Below are 19,593 nucleotides of genomic sequence, written 5' to 3'. Positions count from 1 at the left end.
TCTGGTGCCAAAGCATCTAGAAAATACAGACTCTACAGTACAACTGAACATACTGTGTTCACTGAAAGTAAAGTAGAAAGTCAGTCTTAAGTTTTTGTTAGTTGGATCACTGACCAAAGGAGGAATTCAGGCTCAGGCATATCTCTAACTGTTGGAGTAGAAGTGAGTACCTTACTTTTCTGAGTAGAGCTGGGCCCACCTGACTCGATATTGCTACACAGACATTTCCCTCAATTCTAGCTGGCAAAATCAGGCTGCGGCTCTGTCACCTTAGTTACATACCCAAGAAAGTGTTACACTGAAAATGTTTTAATTTAGTGATTCACAAGAAAAGGCCATAATCAAAGAGAAACAGAAGTGGAAGATACAGACTATGGTTGGCTTGCTGGTCTTTGTTTTCTTTCTTCTGTTGTGCTCAGTCAGTAGACAGTATTTGAAATATCTCTAGGCCATAAATCCAGCCAAAAACTTTTACTTCTAGGGTTTTTGGTAAGCATTTCAGCTGCTTGTGCATGTGTGTAATGATGTCTGTCTCTTGTGAGCAGAAAGCATCTTTCTGTTCCTTCAGAGCTGGAATTCAGTCATAATAAGCTGTCACAATGTTTATAACTTTATTATGAATGTAGTTTGGGGTTTTTGACCATTACCAGAAATACAATGACTCCCATGATTCCATAACCATCTAAACCACCTAAAGGCCTAATTAGCTGACAGTGACTATAAAAATGTTTTCACTGGAATTGTGATTTTTTTTAAACCCATAGAAGTCAGTCAAAAGAGATCACCTGTATTTCAGCTAAAATACATTAACAAACAACAACAACAAAAAGGATAAATCAAAAGTAGTTTAATTTACTTACATAGCATTCCTGCTACAGGTAAAATGAATGATCTAATTTACTGGTAGGTATTATGCCAGTTTCAGTGTAAAAAAGTCTTTCAAAAAGACCAAAGCAATTCAGGCTTGTAACAGAGAAGCAATTTTATTTTTACCGGTATAAAGGCCAGATAGCTTGCTTTCCCTGCCTGTCCCATACATCTTTCCTTCTCATTTGGCGCAGATCTAACATGAGTTGGGTTGAAAACACAACTGTATCACTCCTACTGATTTAATTTTTGACTAGCATCAGCTATGCTCTAATACCGCTGCTTCCATCTGGCAAGAAACACTTCCTTTTCCCTTTGCCAAGGCCTGCAACAACAAAATGATTCCACTACAGGGGTTACTTAAGAGTCGTCAGAACAAAGCTCTTCAGTACCATAATCACCAAATTTTGGCTTTCACTGTCTGCATTTCATCAGGCTTATTTCAACCTAATTTTTCCTTGGAATTATTTTCATAAACAGAAAGCCAAATCTTTTAAATGCACATTCTTGAAAGATACTACTGAATAAAATTGTAAAGTAATTCAACAGAAATAGTAGAACTATTTTGTTAACTGCTCAGTCGTACGTTACTATATATCTTTTCAATGTGAACTTACTGATGAAGTGATAACCAAATTCCTGTTTCCTAAGCAGTTACTACAGACATACCCATCTAGTAAAATGTCACGGTATGATTAGCAATACCCCAAATTTTGCTGTTACTCAGGGTTATTTGCGATTTTTTTTTTAAAGTACATTTCTTTAGCTCTTCCATGTTCCTCAGCTGCTAAGTAACATGCACTAGTCTTCACCTAGAATATGTTTTGCTTGCAAGATACTATTTTCATTTATAGAAACATATATTTATAAGCTGTTACTTCCATTCAGCTGTCTTAGTGGTTCTTTTCATAGCCATGGCCACTATGTGAAATCTTCCAAAACGTGTAGAGAGGAGTAGTCCAGAAGAGAATATTTTCCAAGAAATGAAGGTAAATGTGTTAAAATGCTGTCATCCTTCTTGCGTGCCTGGCTTGGCTTTACACTTGAACTGATTGAATCATCTTGGGAACAGAGACTGTCTAGAAGGGGAAAAATAGCTTTTTGTTACATTTCATCACAAGAATAGTCTTTGCATGCAGCCAGCAGAGTCCAAAATCTGCACAGGGGATCCAAGCACTTTCTGGGCATTGAGAGATTTAAAAGCAACTTTAAGATGCACTGAAGGGTACACTTTAAAGCAGTCTAGGTGGCTAATAATAAAAAATCTGACATACTGCCATTCCAAGTTGAAAGTCTGTTTTTACATGTTTTTCTGTGTACTTTTAAATTACCTTTGTTATTGTCTGGAGGTCTGGCATAATATACTTTGTAAATCAGTTTTAGTGTTTATAAAATAGAATTAGGTTGTTTCACATTCCAGTGACTTATCTAATAGAATTAGATTTTCTGTTTAACATTACATTCTGTATTTTTAGTATAGCTATAAATATAAATCATACATACATACATACATCACATATTTTGAATTATTTCTACTGGTCTCTTTCTGTCAGTTCCTGTTATGCTCTGTCTTTGGAGTACTGGAAAATGTTTTTAAAATTGTGTTAACTTTTTAGAAACAAGGACTTTCAAAATTCTTCAAAATTCAAGGTTTTTCACTGGTAATATTGCTAGAGCAAGGTAATAGTGTACTCAAAGCTACAACATGCTCTTGAGAAAGTAAACAGTATTTTAGTTTTTCAGTACTTCAGCTGTATTTATCAGCTGTGCTTGTTTTGAACGAAGATTGCGCTGAAGTCTGACACTACGGGCACTTCTTGGGTACAGAAATACTCTGTCTCATAAAGAATTCTTTTTAAATAAAAAAAACCTGTCACTTAGATTTCATGGATGGTAAGTTGAAGTAATAGTCAGTTATCATCCAGTCCTTCAGCTACTTCATTTTCCTGAGCAGCGCTGAGGGAGGTATGACCAGGTGGCCTGGGACATCTTGGCTTCTAGAGATGGAATATTGCTGGGTGCCGGAACTGGTTCTAAGGATGCTGACCTGTCTGTGAGCCCCATTGTGCATCTTAAAACATAACAAACATTGCTAAGCTGGATGGCTCTTACCCTTGGGAGCACAGTGTAGGTCGCTTCCATGCCTGCGTGGATGTGGTCAGTAACGTGACAGTGTAACAGCCAGGTTCCAGGGTTCTGTGGGGTCATTTCCACACTTTGAGATGTCCCAGGGAACAGATCAAAGACATCTGCCCGGTGAACCCCTGTTTGCTTCAGGACAAAAAGAAGTCACAGTCAAAGTGTGTTAAACATACTTTCTGCATGTCATTTCTACTGAAGCATCACTTTGTACATTCACCTTATGCTCCAAAGTTTAAGAAGCTAGCAACTAAGTGGAAATGAAGAAAAACTATAGCCTTTGTCTTACCATAGCCATGAAAAATTCTCAGCTATCTTGTTGAAGTAATTTCTGAGGTTACCAGTGAGTAAATGCTACTGGCAGATATTCTCTGGCTCTTGTGTGTTGATCGAATACAGGTTTGAGGCATAAAACCCTTACGGTCAAAGTACAAGCCCTGCTTAATATTGTAATATGACTTTGCACCATAGATAACAGTCCTTGGTGTTTGACTCGCCTCTCCTAACACAGCAAGAAGTAAGTGAAAAAGACCTGATACCTTGAAGTTAAAGCTGTGGCCATGGAAATGTACTGTGTGAATGTCTACTTCATTGCCCATTCCCATCAGATACCAGCTGACATTATCTCCAACGTGCATAGTCAGGCCATGCAAATTTCCAAACACCTTTCCATTAATGGCTAAAAAGAAGGAAAGTAAGACAGAGAAAACAAATATGATTTTGTGTATTGTTGATCTCTAATATAATACAGATTAAAATATTTGAAAGCCAATGCCAGACAAAGGTAATGGCTTTGGACAGCTCATTATGAATGATCGTGTTTATATTCCACATTAAACTAGAAAGAAAGACATAATAAAGAAAATTTCTTTGCTGTACACCATTGCTAATATTGCAGTTTTTAAAGAGCTGTGCGACTTGCAGATCTTTTTTAAAGATCTGCGATTCCTGTAGATCTTTGTAAAAGGGTAAGCTTTACAAAGACATGCTTTCAGGATGCACATAGCCTTTCCAACACATCCAGAGCAGTTGGTTACTGACATCAAATCAGAACTTCAAATTTCATTTTTGTTCTTTCTCTACTCAAAATTTCAACGTAAGAATATACTGGGGAGGGGTGGGGGGGTGGGTTGCCGTTGTGTCATTGTGTTGCTGTTTTGGTTTTTTAACTTGTGAAAAAAAAGGTAATTCACTGACATTAGTAGTGTTTTCAAACAGTTTGAGTAAAAAACTCAGACTTTCTGTCTTGGAACTGGAAATTCAGGGAGCTGAGAAAGTTGAATTTATATGCAGTACTTTGAAATACATAATTTTATAGAATTCACAGAGCTATATGAACTACATTGGGAAACATACCGTGCATTTTATTACTTTCAAGGAATTCCTCATCCTCTTTGTCGACAAGGTGTGGGTTGGTAGAATACATTTTAATGTTTTCATCCAAGTACCATGACTCGTTTTCATCAAAAACCATAAAGAGAAGAGCAAATTGAACTTTCTTTTTAGTGTGAAGTGATGGCAGGTGATGTCTGTGACACACAACGAGTGTGCCTATTAATCCACTGTAAGTGTCCTGAAATGACAAATGAAAAGTCACATAATTGCAGGATGTAACTACACAGAAGTACCTTTAATGACATGTATAAATCCTATCTTCACAGCTTCAGTATCTGGGAATAAGGGCAGCCAGTGTCCAACAAAATTATTTCTCCACTGTTATATACTACCTAGGATTCAAGTTCAGTGAAGACTGCTTCATTTTCATCTCTTGCTATAAATAAACATTTATTCCATTTTAATTTATTGCTCTTTTTTCAAACTTTTTATAATTTTGAGCTTGATTTCCATTCAAAATATACTTCATGACTCTTTATTTGTATTTGTTGAGACAAAGGCAAGAACACATTCATTTCCATTAAAAATACCATGTTAAGCTAATTTATGCTTGGTAAAAAATGGCAGAGTTGTGTTTCACAGTTGCATTTTAGTTTTCCCACAAATGACTGATTAGATACTGAGCAAGCTGTAAAGTGTTAGCTTTAAGAAGGGAATTGAGATGATCTATACCAACAGCAGAACAACCAAGAAGCAAAACCATGACTATCTATAGCATTGAATTTCTGCCCCGACTTTCTTGCAATTTGCCTTCAGGAAACATTTAAATTCAAAGGAATGGTAATACGAAAGATAACCTGTCAGAGAAAACAGAAAAAGTTTCAAACTCATCACTTTCAGGTTTATTTAGGTTGGAGACACGAACAAAACTGGTATCAATAATATACCTTAACAATGTCCACTGTTGAATGATATGCCCATGCAATACAGCGTGAATCTCCTCTTTCAGGACTAGACCTCTCTGGAATTTTCCAAACATATCTCTTTGTTTCACCTGAATTAAATAAGTATCAATTAATTTTTGAAGTTTTCAGATCCCTGATTCTTCTTGACAATGATTTTGTGTGTGTGAGTGTGTCTGCACCGTCCAGTTCACCGTACTTTAAAAAGTCAGTTGTACCTTTTGTAGAGATCACAGAGGAGCTTGAGAAGTAATAGCATAAGCTATGCTTTCCCTGTGGAGCCAAATCTGTTTGCTTTCATGAAAAGTGCAGCTGTATTGTGTCAAAAAAACTACTCCTCAGTCAAAGACTAGGATACATAGCAATAGTTAGCTGGGTCATTTGAACTCTAGAAGTATTTGTCATAATCAGCATAAAAAATTAAGAACTTGAAGCAAGACAAACAAAAATGTTGTCTTTCTTGTTATCTGGAAGCTTGTTAAATCTTACAAGAAGTCTTGATGTTACCTGCTGGAAATAAAAAAAGGTGGCTTGATACCTGGGTTAGTTACAGCAACAACAGAACTGTCTGTTTTCACTCCATGGGCATGGATAGAATAAGGTCTTGATGCTAAGTTCTTAAAAACTATTATAATTTTATCTCCAGTATTTGACACAAGCAGGGGACCTGTTGGATTGAAAAGAAAGATTAATGTGGTTTTACAGAGTATCAGAGCAGACAGCCAGCTTGTGTTCAAACTCAAAACATTGTCTTATAATTCAGCTGAAAACTGTAATGTTCGCTATGACATGCCAGCTTGAGATGTTGAAGATGGGCCTCTACATTTCAAGTTCTCAGCACGTACTGTGTACTTGAAGTCAGTTAGGATGTTGCTGCCCAGTTTTGTGCTGACATAGGAAAAACTGACCCCTGATCAGGCAGGGGTAAACCCCCAAAGTGTGGGGTTTTTTTCTTGTAGAACAAGCAATGTTATCTTACAGGGAAAGCATCACAATAAAAGTAGCAATTCCAAGTAGGTTTTCCATTTAGATTGAGGCAATTTTGTGGATAGAACTGTAATCAATATTATTCAAATAGTATCTTTTGATCTGTGTCACTGCATTGTTTGCATTTTCAAAACTGAACATGATGACTTTACCTTGAATTTCCAGGTGCTGCTGCTGCTTTGTTCTGTTTTTGAGAGTACTGAATGTCTGATCGGTGTACTCGCGATATACTACCTTTTTGTACTTCGAGCCAATGAATTTGTCATCTTTATTTAAGAATGGGTTGCCAGGGCTGCCAAAAGAAGAAATGCATTCCTTTATGTATTTTAGAACATCTTTTGCAGTTATGTCAATTAACTATCAAGCAAGTATCCAGCTCAGTGAGGGATGAATCTCATAAACTGCTAGTATCTTCAACATGAAAACATTCTTGTTAAGCTGGGAGGTTCCTCTTTAAAAGATTAAAACCCCCACTATAAATAGATCAAGTCTCTATGGTAATTGAAAAAAATGCTGATTTCTTGCCCTGGCAAATGCTTCAAACCGCAAGAAGACACACAGCAACTTGCATACTTGCACAGAGCCTTCAGCGACTTGTGTACATCTGAAACTAAGCCTAAAACTTGTAAAGGTTAAGTGCCTTGATGACATTAAATGGAAAGGATTCTCTGCTGAGATCATGGGGACTGGACACAATAGAGGGGAAAAAAGTCTGGTAACAGCATAGTCCATATTACTTGTGCTTAGATTTATGTCAGAGTCCACTGGTATATAGGGCAAGGAAATGTACAATCAAACTGAGGAAAAATAAGAAAATACTATTAAGTTAAAATACAGTTATAATCTGCTACTCAAGTTATTGAGGTGGAACACAGAAATTCATCATTCTTGTTTAGCCTTTTCTGCTAATTGAATTATTTGAATCCAATCAGTTCTATCTCATTGAGATTCAAATACTGGAAATAAAATACCAAGACAACAAGCTCCATGGTGAGTGGATTCAATCATGGTCATATCATGTGTAAGCTGATGAAACTGAGAGGGGTCAAAAAGAACCTTACTCAGACTACAAATAAACATGGGGCCAAGACCTCATTTATCAGGACATAGTCATCGTAGGTAAGATGACAGTGAACATTTTAAGCTTTCCATGGCAAGAACTACCAACATCAGTAAGTAATAAATGCACATGCAATATCCAGGATCTATTGTAATCTACACCTGTCCCACAGAAGGTCTGTGCTAGACTATTTCTCAAACGTTGTACCGTCTGGCTCAGTTACATGACAAGTCTGCTGGGGAAGAACAAATTCAAGTGAGCCCCAAAAATATATGTGAAAAGAAAGTGTGTCTAGAAATGTTTGGAAGTGGGAAATGTTCAGAAAGGTGAGTGGCTCCTTTTTTTTTTTTTTTTTTTTTTTTTTTTCCCTTCCCATTTTTTTCCCCTGAGTATATTCCAAAGTACCTTTCCTCATGGTGTTGGTGCCTCTCAAATTCCCATGTCCTGTTAGGAGAATAGTCCCATTCAACTTCCACTGCAGCAATGTAGTAAATCTTGTCATGCAAATACATAGATAAATCTGCATTCCACAAGTGGCATTTTTTCACTTTGTAGTTCTGTTTCATGCCCCCAGTGTAGTGGTCTGTCGTCAGGCAGGACACCTCAAAAACTCCTAGGGGTCATATAAGAAACAAAGACCTGAGGAGACTGAGACACACATTATTGCTCATATAAGGTCCAAAATGATTGCGCTGTATGGCTACTTGTAATAATAAAATTCAGCATACAGAGGAGCTAGAATAATCAAGGCTTCAGCATTAAGAGCATACCTCCTTACAGTTTGTCCTTCAAACACAGCTGTACAAACACCAGGCTCAGTATACCACCTACTTAAGGCTTGTCTCTATGCGCAAAACATTCATAGGTAACAGGTTCTTCATTAGTAACAGGATTTTTAAATAAGACATTTACCTTCAGAATCAGGCTTCATAATAGCTGTAAGAAATGTATGTGGAAACAAATTTGCTGTATCTCTTCTTGTTCCTTTAGTTACAAATGTGTTTTCTGAGAAGTATATCCCATGGACATCAACTTCTGAACCCAAACCCATCAAATGCCAGGAAACAACACTTTCTTTACACATCTCAAGACCAGGCTGATTTCCGTACATATAGCCATTAATCGCTATAGAAGATTTGAGAAAGTAAAACCCACTTTGATTAATGTTTTACTTAATTCTGCAATACAGAATAATTAATAAACACTTCAGATGAAATGTCATGCCTTAGACTGAGAGAAATATCAATAATAAAATACTTTATCACATCAACAAAACTAAAGAATCAATTCAAGCAAAACAACTTTTAAACCCCAGTGCCCCAGTGTTTAAAAATAATTTCTAACTCTTCCCCTTTTCAATGTCTACAGCACCTATTGCTGCCTTGGCCAACTGGAAATTTCCCTGCTTTCTACTCGTCAGATATACAGGATACATATAAAGGGTCCCATTTTATACCCTGCAACACACTCCTGCCATACAGCGGAGGCAGCCTGAAGGGTTTTTAGTTTGAGTTACTAACCCTTTCTAGATGGTTCTTTGCAAAACTTTCAAATCCTGGGCTTCTCAGGTACCATTGAATGCTCAGCACCAAGAGTCTGTAAACAGAAATGGCCCTAGGGGAAAATTTTTCAAAATGCACAAACAAATAGGCTTAAAGATTAGGACTTACTGGCAAGGCTAGGGCCTGAGGGTAAAAATGTCTTTTTCACATGAAACTTGAAAAACATTTCTGCAGTACTAAATCACAAAGTGAAGCTCAGTTCTGCCCTATTAAATAAGCAAAGAGCCATTCTGAGGCCAAGTCCAGTCGGCAGGTTGAGGGAGGGGGATCCCTGCCCTCTGCTCAGCTCTGCTGAGGCCACACCTTCAGGGCTGTGCTGAGTTCTGGGCTCCCCATTGAAGACATGGAAAAGAGGGCAACAAAGGCCACAAGGATGATAAAGGGACAAGAAAGTGTCTCTTCCTACAGGGAAAGGCTGAGGGAGCTGTGATGACCCTTCAGCCTTGGAGAAGAGGCAGCTCTGCGGATCTCATCCACCTGTACTAACATCTGCAGGGAGAGTGCCGAGAGGATGGAGCCAGGCTGTTCCCTGTGGTACCCAGTGATAGGGACAGAAGCCCAACTGACACAGACACCACCTCACACACAGAGGATTCCCTCCAAACATCAAGAAACACTGTTACTGTGAGGCTGACTAAGCACTGGCAGAGGCTGACCAGACAGATGGTCGAGTCTCCATCCTCGAAGGCGTTCAGAAGTCATCGGGACATGGTCTTGGGCAAGTGGCTCTGGGTGGCCCTGCTTGAGCAGGGGATTGGACTGGGTGGGCTCCAGAGGTCCCATCCAACCTCAACTTCTCTGTAACTCTGTGAAAAACCCCCTTTGAGCTACATCATCTGCAAAGCAGAGGTCAGTTTTGTCTCGCTGCCTGGTTGCACTAGTGGTTGCACACAGGCTGAAGACCCTATTCCTCCTTCTATCTGCTTGAAGTGGTACATAACCACGCTAAATCTTCACCTGCCACGCAAGACACAGAACATCTGGCATTATTACCACATTTAGCTGGAACTGAATTGCGTTGAAATGCTTTAGGTTTTTTTGCCTCTGGAAAGGAATGAAATGTCTGCACCATACAGCTTTCCTGCCTCAAACATGAAACCATAAAAGTAAAAACCTTATTGTAGAAATTAATATTTGGCTAACTAATAATTTTCTTACAGTGCATTTTGTTAGACTCTTGGAAGTCTTCATCATCTTTGTCAACTTTATCAGAACTTAGTGTAAACATCAAAATATTATCATGCAAATACCAGCTCAGATTCTCATCAAATACTGTGGCAAGTAGAAAAAACTCCATGTTCACATTTTTCTGTTGAGAAGAAACAGTAGAAAGGAAAATAGAAATGAGTGAACAGAAAATGTCAGGGAAAAAAATCCTATGTTCATAATAATTTATGAGTACAATCACAAAATAGAGTAAATGCATACATTGATACTTCATTCTGACAATCTCAAAGCTCTGTAATTGCTGTATCTGGTAACTAAGTATCTACTGTTAATGCTCTTTCTACCAGCAGGGACCACCTCTGGAAGTGAGTTTGTATTTGGTCTTTAAAGTCTCTAGTTTTTCCTAGAGATTCTCATCATAGTTGAGACTTGAATGCCAGCAGCTGCTCTTGACAAGGGTGTTTTCACATTGAAGTGACTGTCTATCTGGAGCCAGATTGAAAACCAACCCCACTTTCTCCATGTTGTTTATTCCCCTTAGGACATGGGTGAAACTGTGATGTGGAGAGGAGGTGGTGCAGTCTAGGAGGAGAAAGCAGATTTCAGCTGTGACAATGCAAGTGTTTCCATTTTTCTTCTTTGACTGACCTGTTTCCCAGAAGAAAGCAGAGTTCCTTTCCTGCACACTAGGAGAGGACCCACAAGGCCAGAACTAGTGTCTCTGACTGCATCCACAGCTGAGTAATAAAGCCAGGTTAAACAGTCTGGGTCTTGCTCTGTGGGACCCACATCTTCTGGCACATCCCATTCATACGTAAATGTGGCGCCGGGACTCACGTGAGAGGCTGGAGATTCGGTACCTATTACAGAAATCAGCACTGGGAATCCTGCACTGGGAATGAGTTCGCGTTCTTTCTGTTCTCACCTTTACCACACGGGTAGGTAAGACAGTGAGTGCTCAGATGCTGCAGCACCCCATCCTTGCCTCACCTCTGGGGCCGGTGCCGTAGCGCGCCCCGGCCTCGCTCCTGTGGTAGCTCACACCGTGGGGCTGGATGCTGAACGGGCGGCCGGCGTTGTTCCGGAAGGTCACCCTGAGGCGCTCACCCACTTCAGCCCTGATCACAGGTCCTGGAAGTGTACATGGTCTTATCACAGGATATTTCTGTCAAATGGTGTACAGGTCACCACAAACTTGTGGCATTCAGTGACTGGCTGCTTTTTCCTTTGCATGAGGAATGCCCCTGGGCCTCTGTGGCCACAGACCAGGTCCCTGGCACATGGCCTGAATCACACAACAGCCCAGCAGCAACATATTCCAGTTCATGTGGAGACACAGTGACTTTCAGGACAGCTCCTCCCTTTCGAATGGGATTTACTGACATTTGCACCAATCCATGCCAGGAGCAGTAAGGTTATCAATAAGACTAGATCTGCCTAGACTGGCCTTGTAATTAGGAGCCTGACCTTTGGAGACCATGGCAGGGAAGCTGGGTACCATGACAGTGTCGCATTCAAGAGCTTCTTTACATCTTGGGGGAAACTGTGGGCACTATTAACTGTTGAGGGCAGGCAGAGCTTGGGGCTTCTCCTTGGAGGTGAGGTAACCACTGGAAGTGACTGCTTAGTCTCATAAATCTTTGACATGAAAAAATTTTATATTTTCTTACCTAGGAGTCCAAGATGTTCTTCCTCTGCAAGTCGTCTTTTATGTTCAGTGAAAGAACTATCTGTGTATTCTTTGTAAATTGCTTTTTTGTAGGAACCACCAATTCTTGTCTCACTTCGTTCAAAAAAGATGTGAGATTCACTGTGTAAAAGAAATTGCAGTAGATGCAAACGCGTCAAGTCAAAATATACAGGTGTATAAAGGCAGTTGGACCTCAACTCTGTTTTCTGAGGTATGACACGCTGAGTTTATCTTTTGGGTCTCTTTTCAGTGGTGTGGTCACACAGTTATCTGCTGTCCTGTAGAAGATGTGCAGGAATCCATTATCCTTCACTAACTTCTTATGAAGAAAAAGCCACTGTGCTGTGCTGCCCTTACAAAGCCAGTATGCTTAGAGACTCATCAACAATGTTTTCTAGCAACATCTCATAACCTTGGGTTCGTATCTTCTCTTAATTAGAAGTTACAAAAATTCAACAGGAGTAGATACGAACACCAAGAATATGTAATATCTATATACAAAATGAGAAGATTCAGTCTATATTTCTACTCTTTAAGAAAAGAACTTTCAGTGTTTTCCAACCACTACTCAAACAATGAACTGTGCCTCATTGCTTGTGGAAAAGGTAAGTATGCTTTAATTCACAGATGAAAAACTTGAGGAATCAATGTGTTCAGTGAATTGATCCAGGTCTTAAATATGTAAACACAGGGAGAATGGCAAAGCAATCTCATGCAAGCTGTTTCATAGATGAGATACCATTAGCATGTTTCATCATCTAAGGTAATGGTCATGAACTCCTACTTTGTTCCCTAACTCAGAATAATCAACCATCTTGAATAATCAGGCGTAACAGCCTACATATGACATAATAATTAATCTTAATCCCAGTGAAATGACTACCATAGCAGCAAAATTTAAGGTAAGATTACAAGGTACACAAATTACCTACTTTGGTCTGGTATTTATTCTAGCATTAATATTAATGCACAGATGAGGACAATGAGCAATTCTGCTTAAAATTAAGTTCTACCATACATCTTACCTTATTTAGCATGCTTAAATCAATTCTGCTTGGAAAATAACATTTTTTAAATTAGAGGCATTTACCTGTCAGTGATTAATTCTTGTCCTGTAAAATGGTTCACTGCAGATGGGCCATAATTCCAGATGACCTCTTCAGCAGCAATGAAGTACTGTCTTATCTTTGTACTCTCCTTGTGACCTGGCGTGGCTTTCTTACAATCTTCTACTTTAAAAAGGGCCTGCATACCACCTGGGAAAAAAAGAGGTAGAGAAGCCTAGGGAGAAGGAACTGCATTTTGTTTTCTCTTGCCCTGCATCCAACAGCTCTTTTGTTCCCTGGACAATTCCCACACCATTGATGGATACACAAATCGCAAAGTGGAAGATGAGTGCTGTAAAGGAAGGCATGCCAGCTGAGCTAGGGTATAGAAACACAGCTGTATTCTGCTTGTAAAGCTGCCACTGGCATGGCAGAGGAGATTAGGGTAGAGTGGACACAGTGCTGTCAGTGAACAATTCAGCCAAGGTCAGATGTTACCAGACTGACCATCCTACATCTAAATATAATCAACAGCTTGCTTGTGGAACTCCCAAGTCTGCGTCCTAAGGGAAGCAGTTAGCAAATCTTCTAGCTGGAGATACAAATAATATAGTGAAGAGAGCCCTTTTACAGCTATAAATCAGGCCAATTTGTAGGAATTGATTCTTGGCCAGGATGCCTCAGCCATATCAGGATGTTGCGTGATCTGATAAAGCTTGGAACCTCTGTTTAGTTGAATCTATAGCTAACATACTTCTTTTTATTTTGGAGTTTTCAAATCTTGGAGAATGATTTTCAGTTTTGTGTTTTTTCCCACTTCTGTGACAAATTACTTCTCTCACAGGAATATAGATAATTCAAAAATGTGGAATTAGGAAGTATTTCATATGGCTATTAAAACTGACAATACAGGATAATACAGGGAAGAGAAAAGAACATCTCTGCTTATTCATGAATGCACTTTCCAGAACGTGTGTTTGTCAGCTGGCAAGTTAACTTGCCTTGTCAAACATGGAATGAGTCCCAACTTTTTTTTGGCAAACAGAAAATCGTGGTTAGTTATCTCCAGCAGGAGGCAAACATCATGCTGTTTCTTTGCCCAAAGGTGAGGCTTGCAAAAATGCAGCTGTGCTAATTGCTGCCAGCTGATGATGATGTCCATTAGAGAAAAGAATCCCTTGATTCCCATGGCTACAGGCTCAAACCCCTCTAATGCACTTGTAGGCGTTTCAATTACTCTGCGAGTTTTGTTACCTAGAGGAGAGTATCGCCTGGCCTGTCACCAGATCAAGAGCCCTTTTAGCTCAAGCTAAAAAAATTCTGATTACTGAAACTTGTACTGTACCTTCAATGTGGTCATTCACTTGGCAGCTGAGCAGCCATTCCCCAGGGCTTCTTGGTATCATGACAGCGTCAATGAATGTGGCTGGGAAGAGGCTGATGGTGTCAACTCGATGATGCTTTTCTATTAAGGTCTGTCCATGAAAGTAGGCTGAATGGATATCTGCTTCATTACCCATGCCGAAAAGATGCCATTTTATCTTATCTTCCACACACATTGTGAGGTTTGGGAGGTATCCATACATGTATCCATTGATTGCTAAAATAAATGTTGTTTGTTACAGTTAACTTCACAGACCTTAGGATTTTTTTCTTCAAATGCAAGCATCATACAATTTTTGCTCTATTCTTTAAAATAGAAAGAGCTTCAGAAAAAAGGTCCACACCTTTGAAAATCACTGCCAGTATCAGACATGTGCTTCCACTACATAGCTATCATTCTGGAATGCATGCCAAAGCCAGAGGTATCTTATTTATTTACGCTAACAGTAAAAACTATTTTTCTAAACTGTGAAATTATAGTACAGAGCTCAGGACTAAGAAACAGAACAAAGTAACAAAACGCTGTTTAGAGTGCCTGGGAAAATTGCACTAGCAAAGAGCTTCTTGACCCGTAAGATTTGATTGTATAATATTTGCCATCACTTTTAAATTTTATATATTTTTATTTAAAAGGACCTGTCTTAATGCTCTAAGAAAAATCCCTGATTTTAAAAAAAATATACAATTCATCTTTAAAAGAGACAAGACAGAAAAATATCACTTCACAATATCAGTGACAAGAAACATTAATATAATATTCTCTCACAGTGCATTTTATTGCTTTCCTGGAAGTCCTCATCCTCTTTGTCCACTTTGGACGGCTCAAAACAGTATGTTCTGATATTGTCCTCTAGATACCAACTGAGATTTTCATCCACCACAGAAAACATAAGGATGAATTCAGCATCAAAGTGTTGATCACTATCCATATTCATTGTGTCTGAAAAATAAAGTGGTATATTCAAAATCTTTGGTAAATTACCTTTTTTTTTTTTTTTTTTTTTTTTTTTTTTTTTTTTTTTGTGAGTTTTAACTAGTTTCAGTAGGGCTGGACCCTGTTTACTTCATGGTTTGCCACTTTCCTTGAGCACGACTGTATGCATTAACTTACAGATGCACTTAGGAAACAAAAATCCCTTTTGACAGGTCCTATAAAATTACTGAGAATAAATATTGCATGCTAATCTCTTTCTTGTATCAGTATTTACAATTCCTTGCACCTTGCTAGCATAGCACATCTTACTCATATGGATGTGTGAACAAAGTATTCTGCAAATTATATTCACTCTCGTACACAAAATCAAACTACTTCCTACACTACTGAAGGTAGGTGATTGAGAAGACCAAAAGGAGTTATTTCAAAATCAATTCTAATCTTCTCTTTCAGGAAGTTATTTCACTGATATCCATCAACGATAATTATCAATCACCTTGCATATGTATTTATTTACTCACTTATTTATGGTTTACCTTTCCTGCAAATTATTAAAGGACCAACAAGCCCTGAGGCAACATCTCTTGGAGCATCTATGTGGGAGTGGTAAGCTCTGGTTATGCAGTCTGCATCTGCTTCAGCTGGACCTTGATCTTCTGTCACATCCCATGTGTAAGTGTACTGGCCTCCAGGCTCCACAGCATCATCTCGCTTTTGCAAATCCTTAGTGGTGTCAGGATAAAAAGCACCTGAAGAGTCCCACACAGTTACCAGTAGCACAACACACTCACAATAGGGTGCCAGGATAGCACATGCCATACTGGAAGTGGACTACATGCTGCAATAAAATGGACTGAAATCTGAATAGGGGTTAAAACCCCACAACTTTTAAATCAGATGAGTAGATGTTTTCTTTCTCCTTAGGAATCTCTTCATTTGCCTTTGAAGTCCGTAGGAATACTTTGATTAATGGACCATTAAAATTTGTCTTTAATTTACTTGGAGGGGACTATGTATTTCTTGTAAAAAAGATAATAATTCAAATCTTTGTAAAACATTTGTTAAATATTAATCTTGGAAGCTGTTCTAAAAACTTGCCCTGAAGGAATATAGGTGTTGCTGGAATGATAGCAACAGAAAAAAATTCCGAAAAGTGTACATACTGCTACATAATACAATGTTCTGATCCCACAGAGTATGTCTCTATCAAGGAACATACTACCTGTAATGAAAACAAATCACTAAACAGTATCTGTTTCTCCATTTTAAGAAGCTCTTATGTATCTTACATATCATAATCACAAAGTTAGCGTTAAGAATTTGGAACAGTACATTATTACTGTTAACAATGTCTTACTCACAGAATCAAATTTTTATGTGTCCTCCATACCTGAACCTCTTATATACCTTTACACCCTTATTTTGGTTGAAACACTTACATCCTTATTTTGCTTGAAACATTTTACCTGAAATACTCTTATTTCAGGTAAAATGTTGATCTAAAATTGCCTTCTTCACAAATTCCACTTTTGGCTTTGTGTTTCACTTTTGAAAAATTATCAAACTTAGCTCCTATTTTAAATTGATAATGTCCTAATTTAAATCTCTTTTCACTTGATCAGCCTTCTCTCTGATGGAAGAATAACACTTACACTCAGAGGGGTGATTAACTTTTGATAAATTCTGGCACAGAATGGAATCAAGCTTACCTTCATTTTCTTTTGTGTATCTTACACCATGTGGATGCAGCGTGTAGTTTCTGGAAGCAAAGTTTTTCAAGTGAATAGTAATGGAATCTCCAACTTCTCCCTTAATTATAGGACCTAAAAAACCCAGCCAGGAAGGTTTGTCAACTATCACATCATATAAGTGATCGGTATACTGAATGTAGGTAGCCTTCTTGTAAGTGCTTCCTATCCTGTGTGGTCCTCTTTTGAGAAAGACTTCAGCCTGCCTGTAAAGAAAATACACAAATGCATCTGTAGTGTGGTTTTAAATTCATAGGTTCAAATAAAGACCAGGCCTCTGCAGTGCTGTGAACAACTGCGTTCAAGCCTTGTGGTGAAACGAGTTAATACTGCCCAAAAACTCAAAGCATTTTCTATGAGGTGGAGTATTGTTTGAGTATATGGGAAATGAATTGCAGGTACCTTGGCAAGGGCAGGTCTGAAGTGCAATTAAAATGCCAGTCCAGAGCTCCACTTGGGAAGCACCGGCTCGGTTACTATAATTCTGAGTACATGAGGCTTTTGAGCTGCAACCAAAATGAAATATATACGATATAGCTTTTCTTGGACCATTTAAACAGCTCCCATTTAGTTGTAGAGTATTCCTTCTGCACTGTGCTTTTCTCTGCCCCTATAAACATCAATCTCTGCTCAAGCACAGCCTCATAAAGCATCCAGGAGGAGTAGGGGAATTGGAGAAGCTGACACTGAAAAATACAATACCAGGGACCGGCTCCATTGCAGGCAGACAGCCACTGAAACCCTGAAATTAATGTTGCATGCTGCAGGTCACCACAGGCCAGAGAAAAGCAGTGAAAGTGCAGTGAACAGCAGCGATTGCAATTCAACAACAACAGACTGCAACAACAGCTTTGCAATTCTCAGACAAGGTGCCTTGTTTCCATCCCCAATCAGAATTACCAGCCTGCTGAATCCCTGGCAATGTCTTACACTTCACGAAATTTGTGAGTGGAAAAAAAAAAAGCTGTCTGCTTCATCTCACACCTGATCAAGTGGCAGGTTACGGCTGAACCACTTACTAAAGAAAACAAACCACAGGAAATCCTGTAATGCCTCATCCACAGACTAAATGAGAACTGCATTTTTGAGATTTTTCTAATTTCTGATTTCTCTAATCATTGTTTTTGCTTTGATATAGTCCTATTTGATTTTAAAGACACTGAAAAAAGAGAAGAAAGAACACTTTTCCTCTCTCAAATATTTTATTGATGCCTTTCATATCTGGGTTTTCCTTATGGATTATTCAGACCTCCAGGGTGCTTCCCTCCTCCCCACCCTACATATCTTCAGCCTACTTACTGCTCTCACTGCACAGGACCCTCTTTGCCTTGTGACGAGTAACCCAGCTCCTCCACTGCGAGTGGAAGTACCTAGCTGTGCTTCTGTGCCAGTGAAAAGCATCCCTGCCAACAAGGAATAACTAAAAGGGAAAGCTGTGCTCAGTAGGAAAGTTTTAATTTTGTCAAGATTCTGCCTTTAAAAACAAAAATCATCTCTTCAGCACTAGACATTTATACATTCAAAATTGAACACCAGTAGACATTCAGGATCTTATTCTAGTCTCTACTTAGTAAATATTTCATTACAACAAATTCACACTCTACTGCATATTCCCGTGCTTTGAATTAGCAGAACATTGGAATGCAATTCTCAAGCAAGCCAGAAAAAAAATCAAAATTTGTTCCCATATATATCTGACAGAAAATCCACTGACACCAACAAGTCTCATTTCACTGCCTTCACCAGGTTTTCAGTACAGCCCTGATGTCTATACTAGATGAAGCTGTAAAATAAAACTCAACCAGTGACACTGCTTTACTTACTTTTCCTCTGCAAAAAGCTGCCCAGAGATGACATTGGCATTGCCAGGTGCATAGTTCCAGACAGTCTCTGTAATGCCAATATAATACTCCCGGTTCACCGCCCCAACTTGGCAACAGCAAGAAACCAGCAAGCAACTTAGGAGAAAGAGCTCCATTTTGCATTCATGGACCTTATGGAAAATAATGAAATAAAAACACAGGACGGGCACATGCAATTTCCTTTTATGTGTTCCTATCTCTCCTACTCCCCACGTCTTTGCCTCCCCCTCGCTGCTCCTGTCTGCTTTTGTGAACACAACAAAAGCAATTGCACAATGTTTCTGTGTGTCAAGAGCAAACAAAATATTTTGATAACCTCGTCAGTCCAGAAAATCAAAGAATTTTTTTCTATTTCTGCCAACCTACAATCACACTAATTAGCATTCAGATTGTTGTTGAGTGTAAATCTCGTCACTGAATTGAAAGCAGATTTAAATGCATTTACACACTTTAGTTTCATTACATTCTTCACTATCTTCATTATTCTCTCTACAGCTTGTATACTGCTGAGAAAACAGTCCTATGATATATGCACAAGAACACAGTTTCTCAAGCACACTGTGAAAAGTTCTAAGCGACACTTTTTCCCTGTGTATTTGCTCTGCATTGATGCAAGGAGCCCAAGCTGTGCCTGCTCCTGTCTGTTCATACCACCAAACTGATGTGGCACAAGCAGAAAAGGGAGGATTGAGATCACAGTGTGCCCACCAGTGCTTGGGTTAGCTCTGCTACCCACCACAGTTCCCTTAGAGATGTAATTTTTGCACAAAGTGTGACACATATTGCTGGAGATGGAAAGTACCAGCTATTCATGGATGGAGGCGGGGAGCTTTGCATCCCCTTTCCAAGCA

General features: G+C 39.0%; 1 protein-coding gene across 2 annotated transcripts; it reads right to left on the bottom strand.

Moving 5' to 3' along the window:
• Nucleotides 1–760: 760 nt before the first annotated feature.
• On the bottom strand, nucleotides 761–18,936 carry CP (ceruloplasmin). 2 transcript variants are annotated; one of them, XM_040073689.2, is made up of 19 exons: nucleotides 18,704–18,936; nucleotides 16,842–17,086; nucleotides 15,669–15,881; nucleotides 14,965–15,138; nucleotides 14,161–14,415; nucleotides 12,860–13,025; nucleotides 11,750–11,889; nucleotides 11,070–11,210; nucleotides 10,728–10,939; nucleotides 10,071–10,221; nucleotides 8,263–8,475; nucleotides 7,756–7,963; nucleotides 6,443–6,582; nucleotides 5,842–5,970; nucleotides 5,289–5,395; nucleotides 4,363–4,579; nucleotides 3,546–3,685; nucleotides 2,980–3,138; nucleotides 761–1,946 (listed from the first exon to the last, which is right to left on the bottom strand). In XM_040073689.2, exons 1-19 carry the CDS (start codon nucleotides 18,856–18,858, stop codon nucleotides 1,905–1,907), a joined length of 3,207 nt encoding a protein of 1,068 aa, XP_039929623.1. In that variant the 5' UTR covers nucleotides 18,859–18,936; the 3' UTR covers nucleotides 761–1,904. The 2 variants fall into 2 exon arrangements, with proteins under 2 accessions (XP_039929623.1, XP_039929624.1); XM_040073690.2 differs by lacking the exon at nucleotides 18,704–18,936 and having other exon boundaries at nucleotides 15,669–15,855; nucleotides 16,842–16,955.
• Nucleotides 18,937–19,593: the final 657 nt, after the last annotated feature.

Source organism: Hirundo rustica, chromosome 10 (assembly GCF_015227805.2).
Source record: "Hirundo rustica isolate bHirRus1 chromosome 10, bHirRus1.pri.v3, whole genome shotgun sequence".
NCBI classification, from domain to species: domain Eukaryota; kingdom Metazoa; phylum Chordata; class Aves; order Passeriformes; family Hirundinidae; genus Hirundo; species Hirundo rustica.
The sequence above is the reverse complement of the archived record's forward strand: the minus strand, read 5'-3'. Positions and strand labels throughout refer to the sequence as shown.

Coding starts and splice junctions, on each gene's coding strand:
- CP (XM_040073689.2), bottom strand. CDS start 18,858: ATGGAGCTCTTTCTCCTAAGTTGCTTGCTGGTTTCTTGCTGTTGCCAA. Junction 13,026..14,160: donor AGTGAATGACCACATTGAAG/GTACAGTACAAG, acceptor TTTTTTTCCCAG/GTGGTATGCAGGCCCTTTTT. Junction 1,947..2,979: donor CCTACACTGTGCTCCCAAGG/GTAAGAGCCATC, acceptor TTCCCCTTCTAG/ACAGTCTCTGTTCCCAAGAT.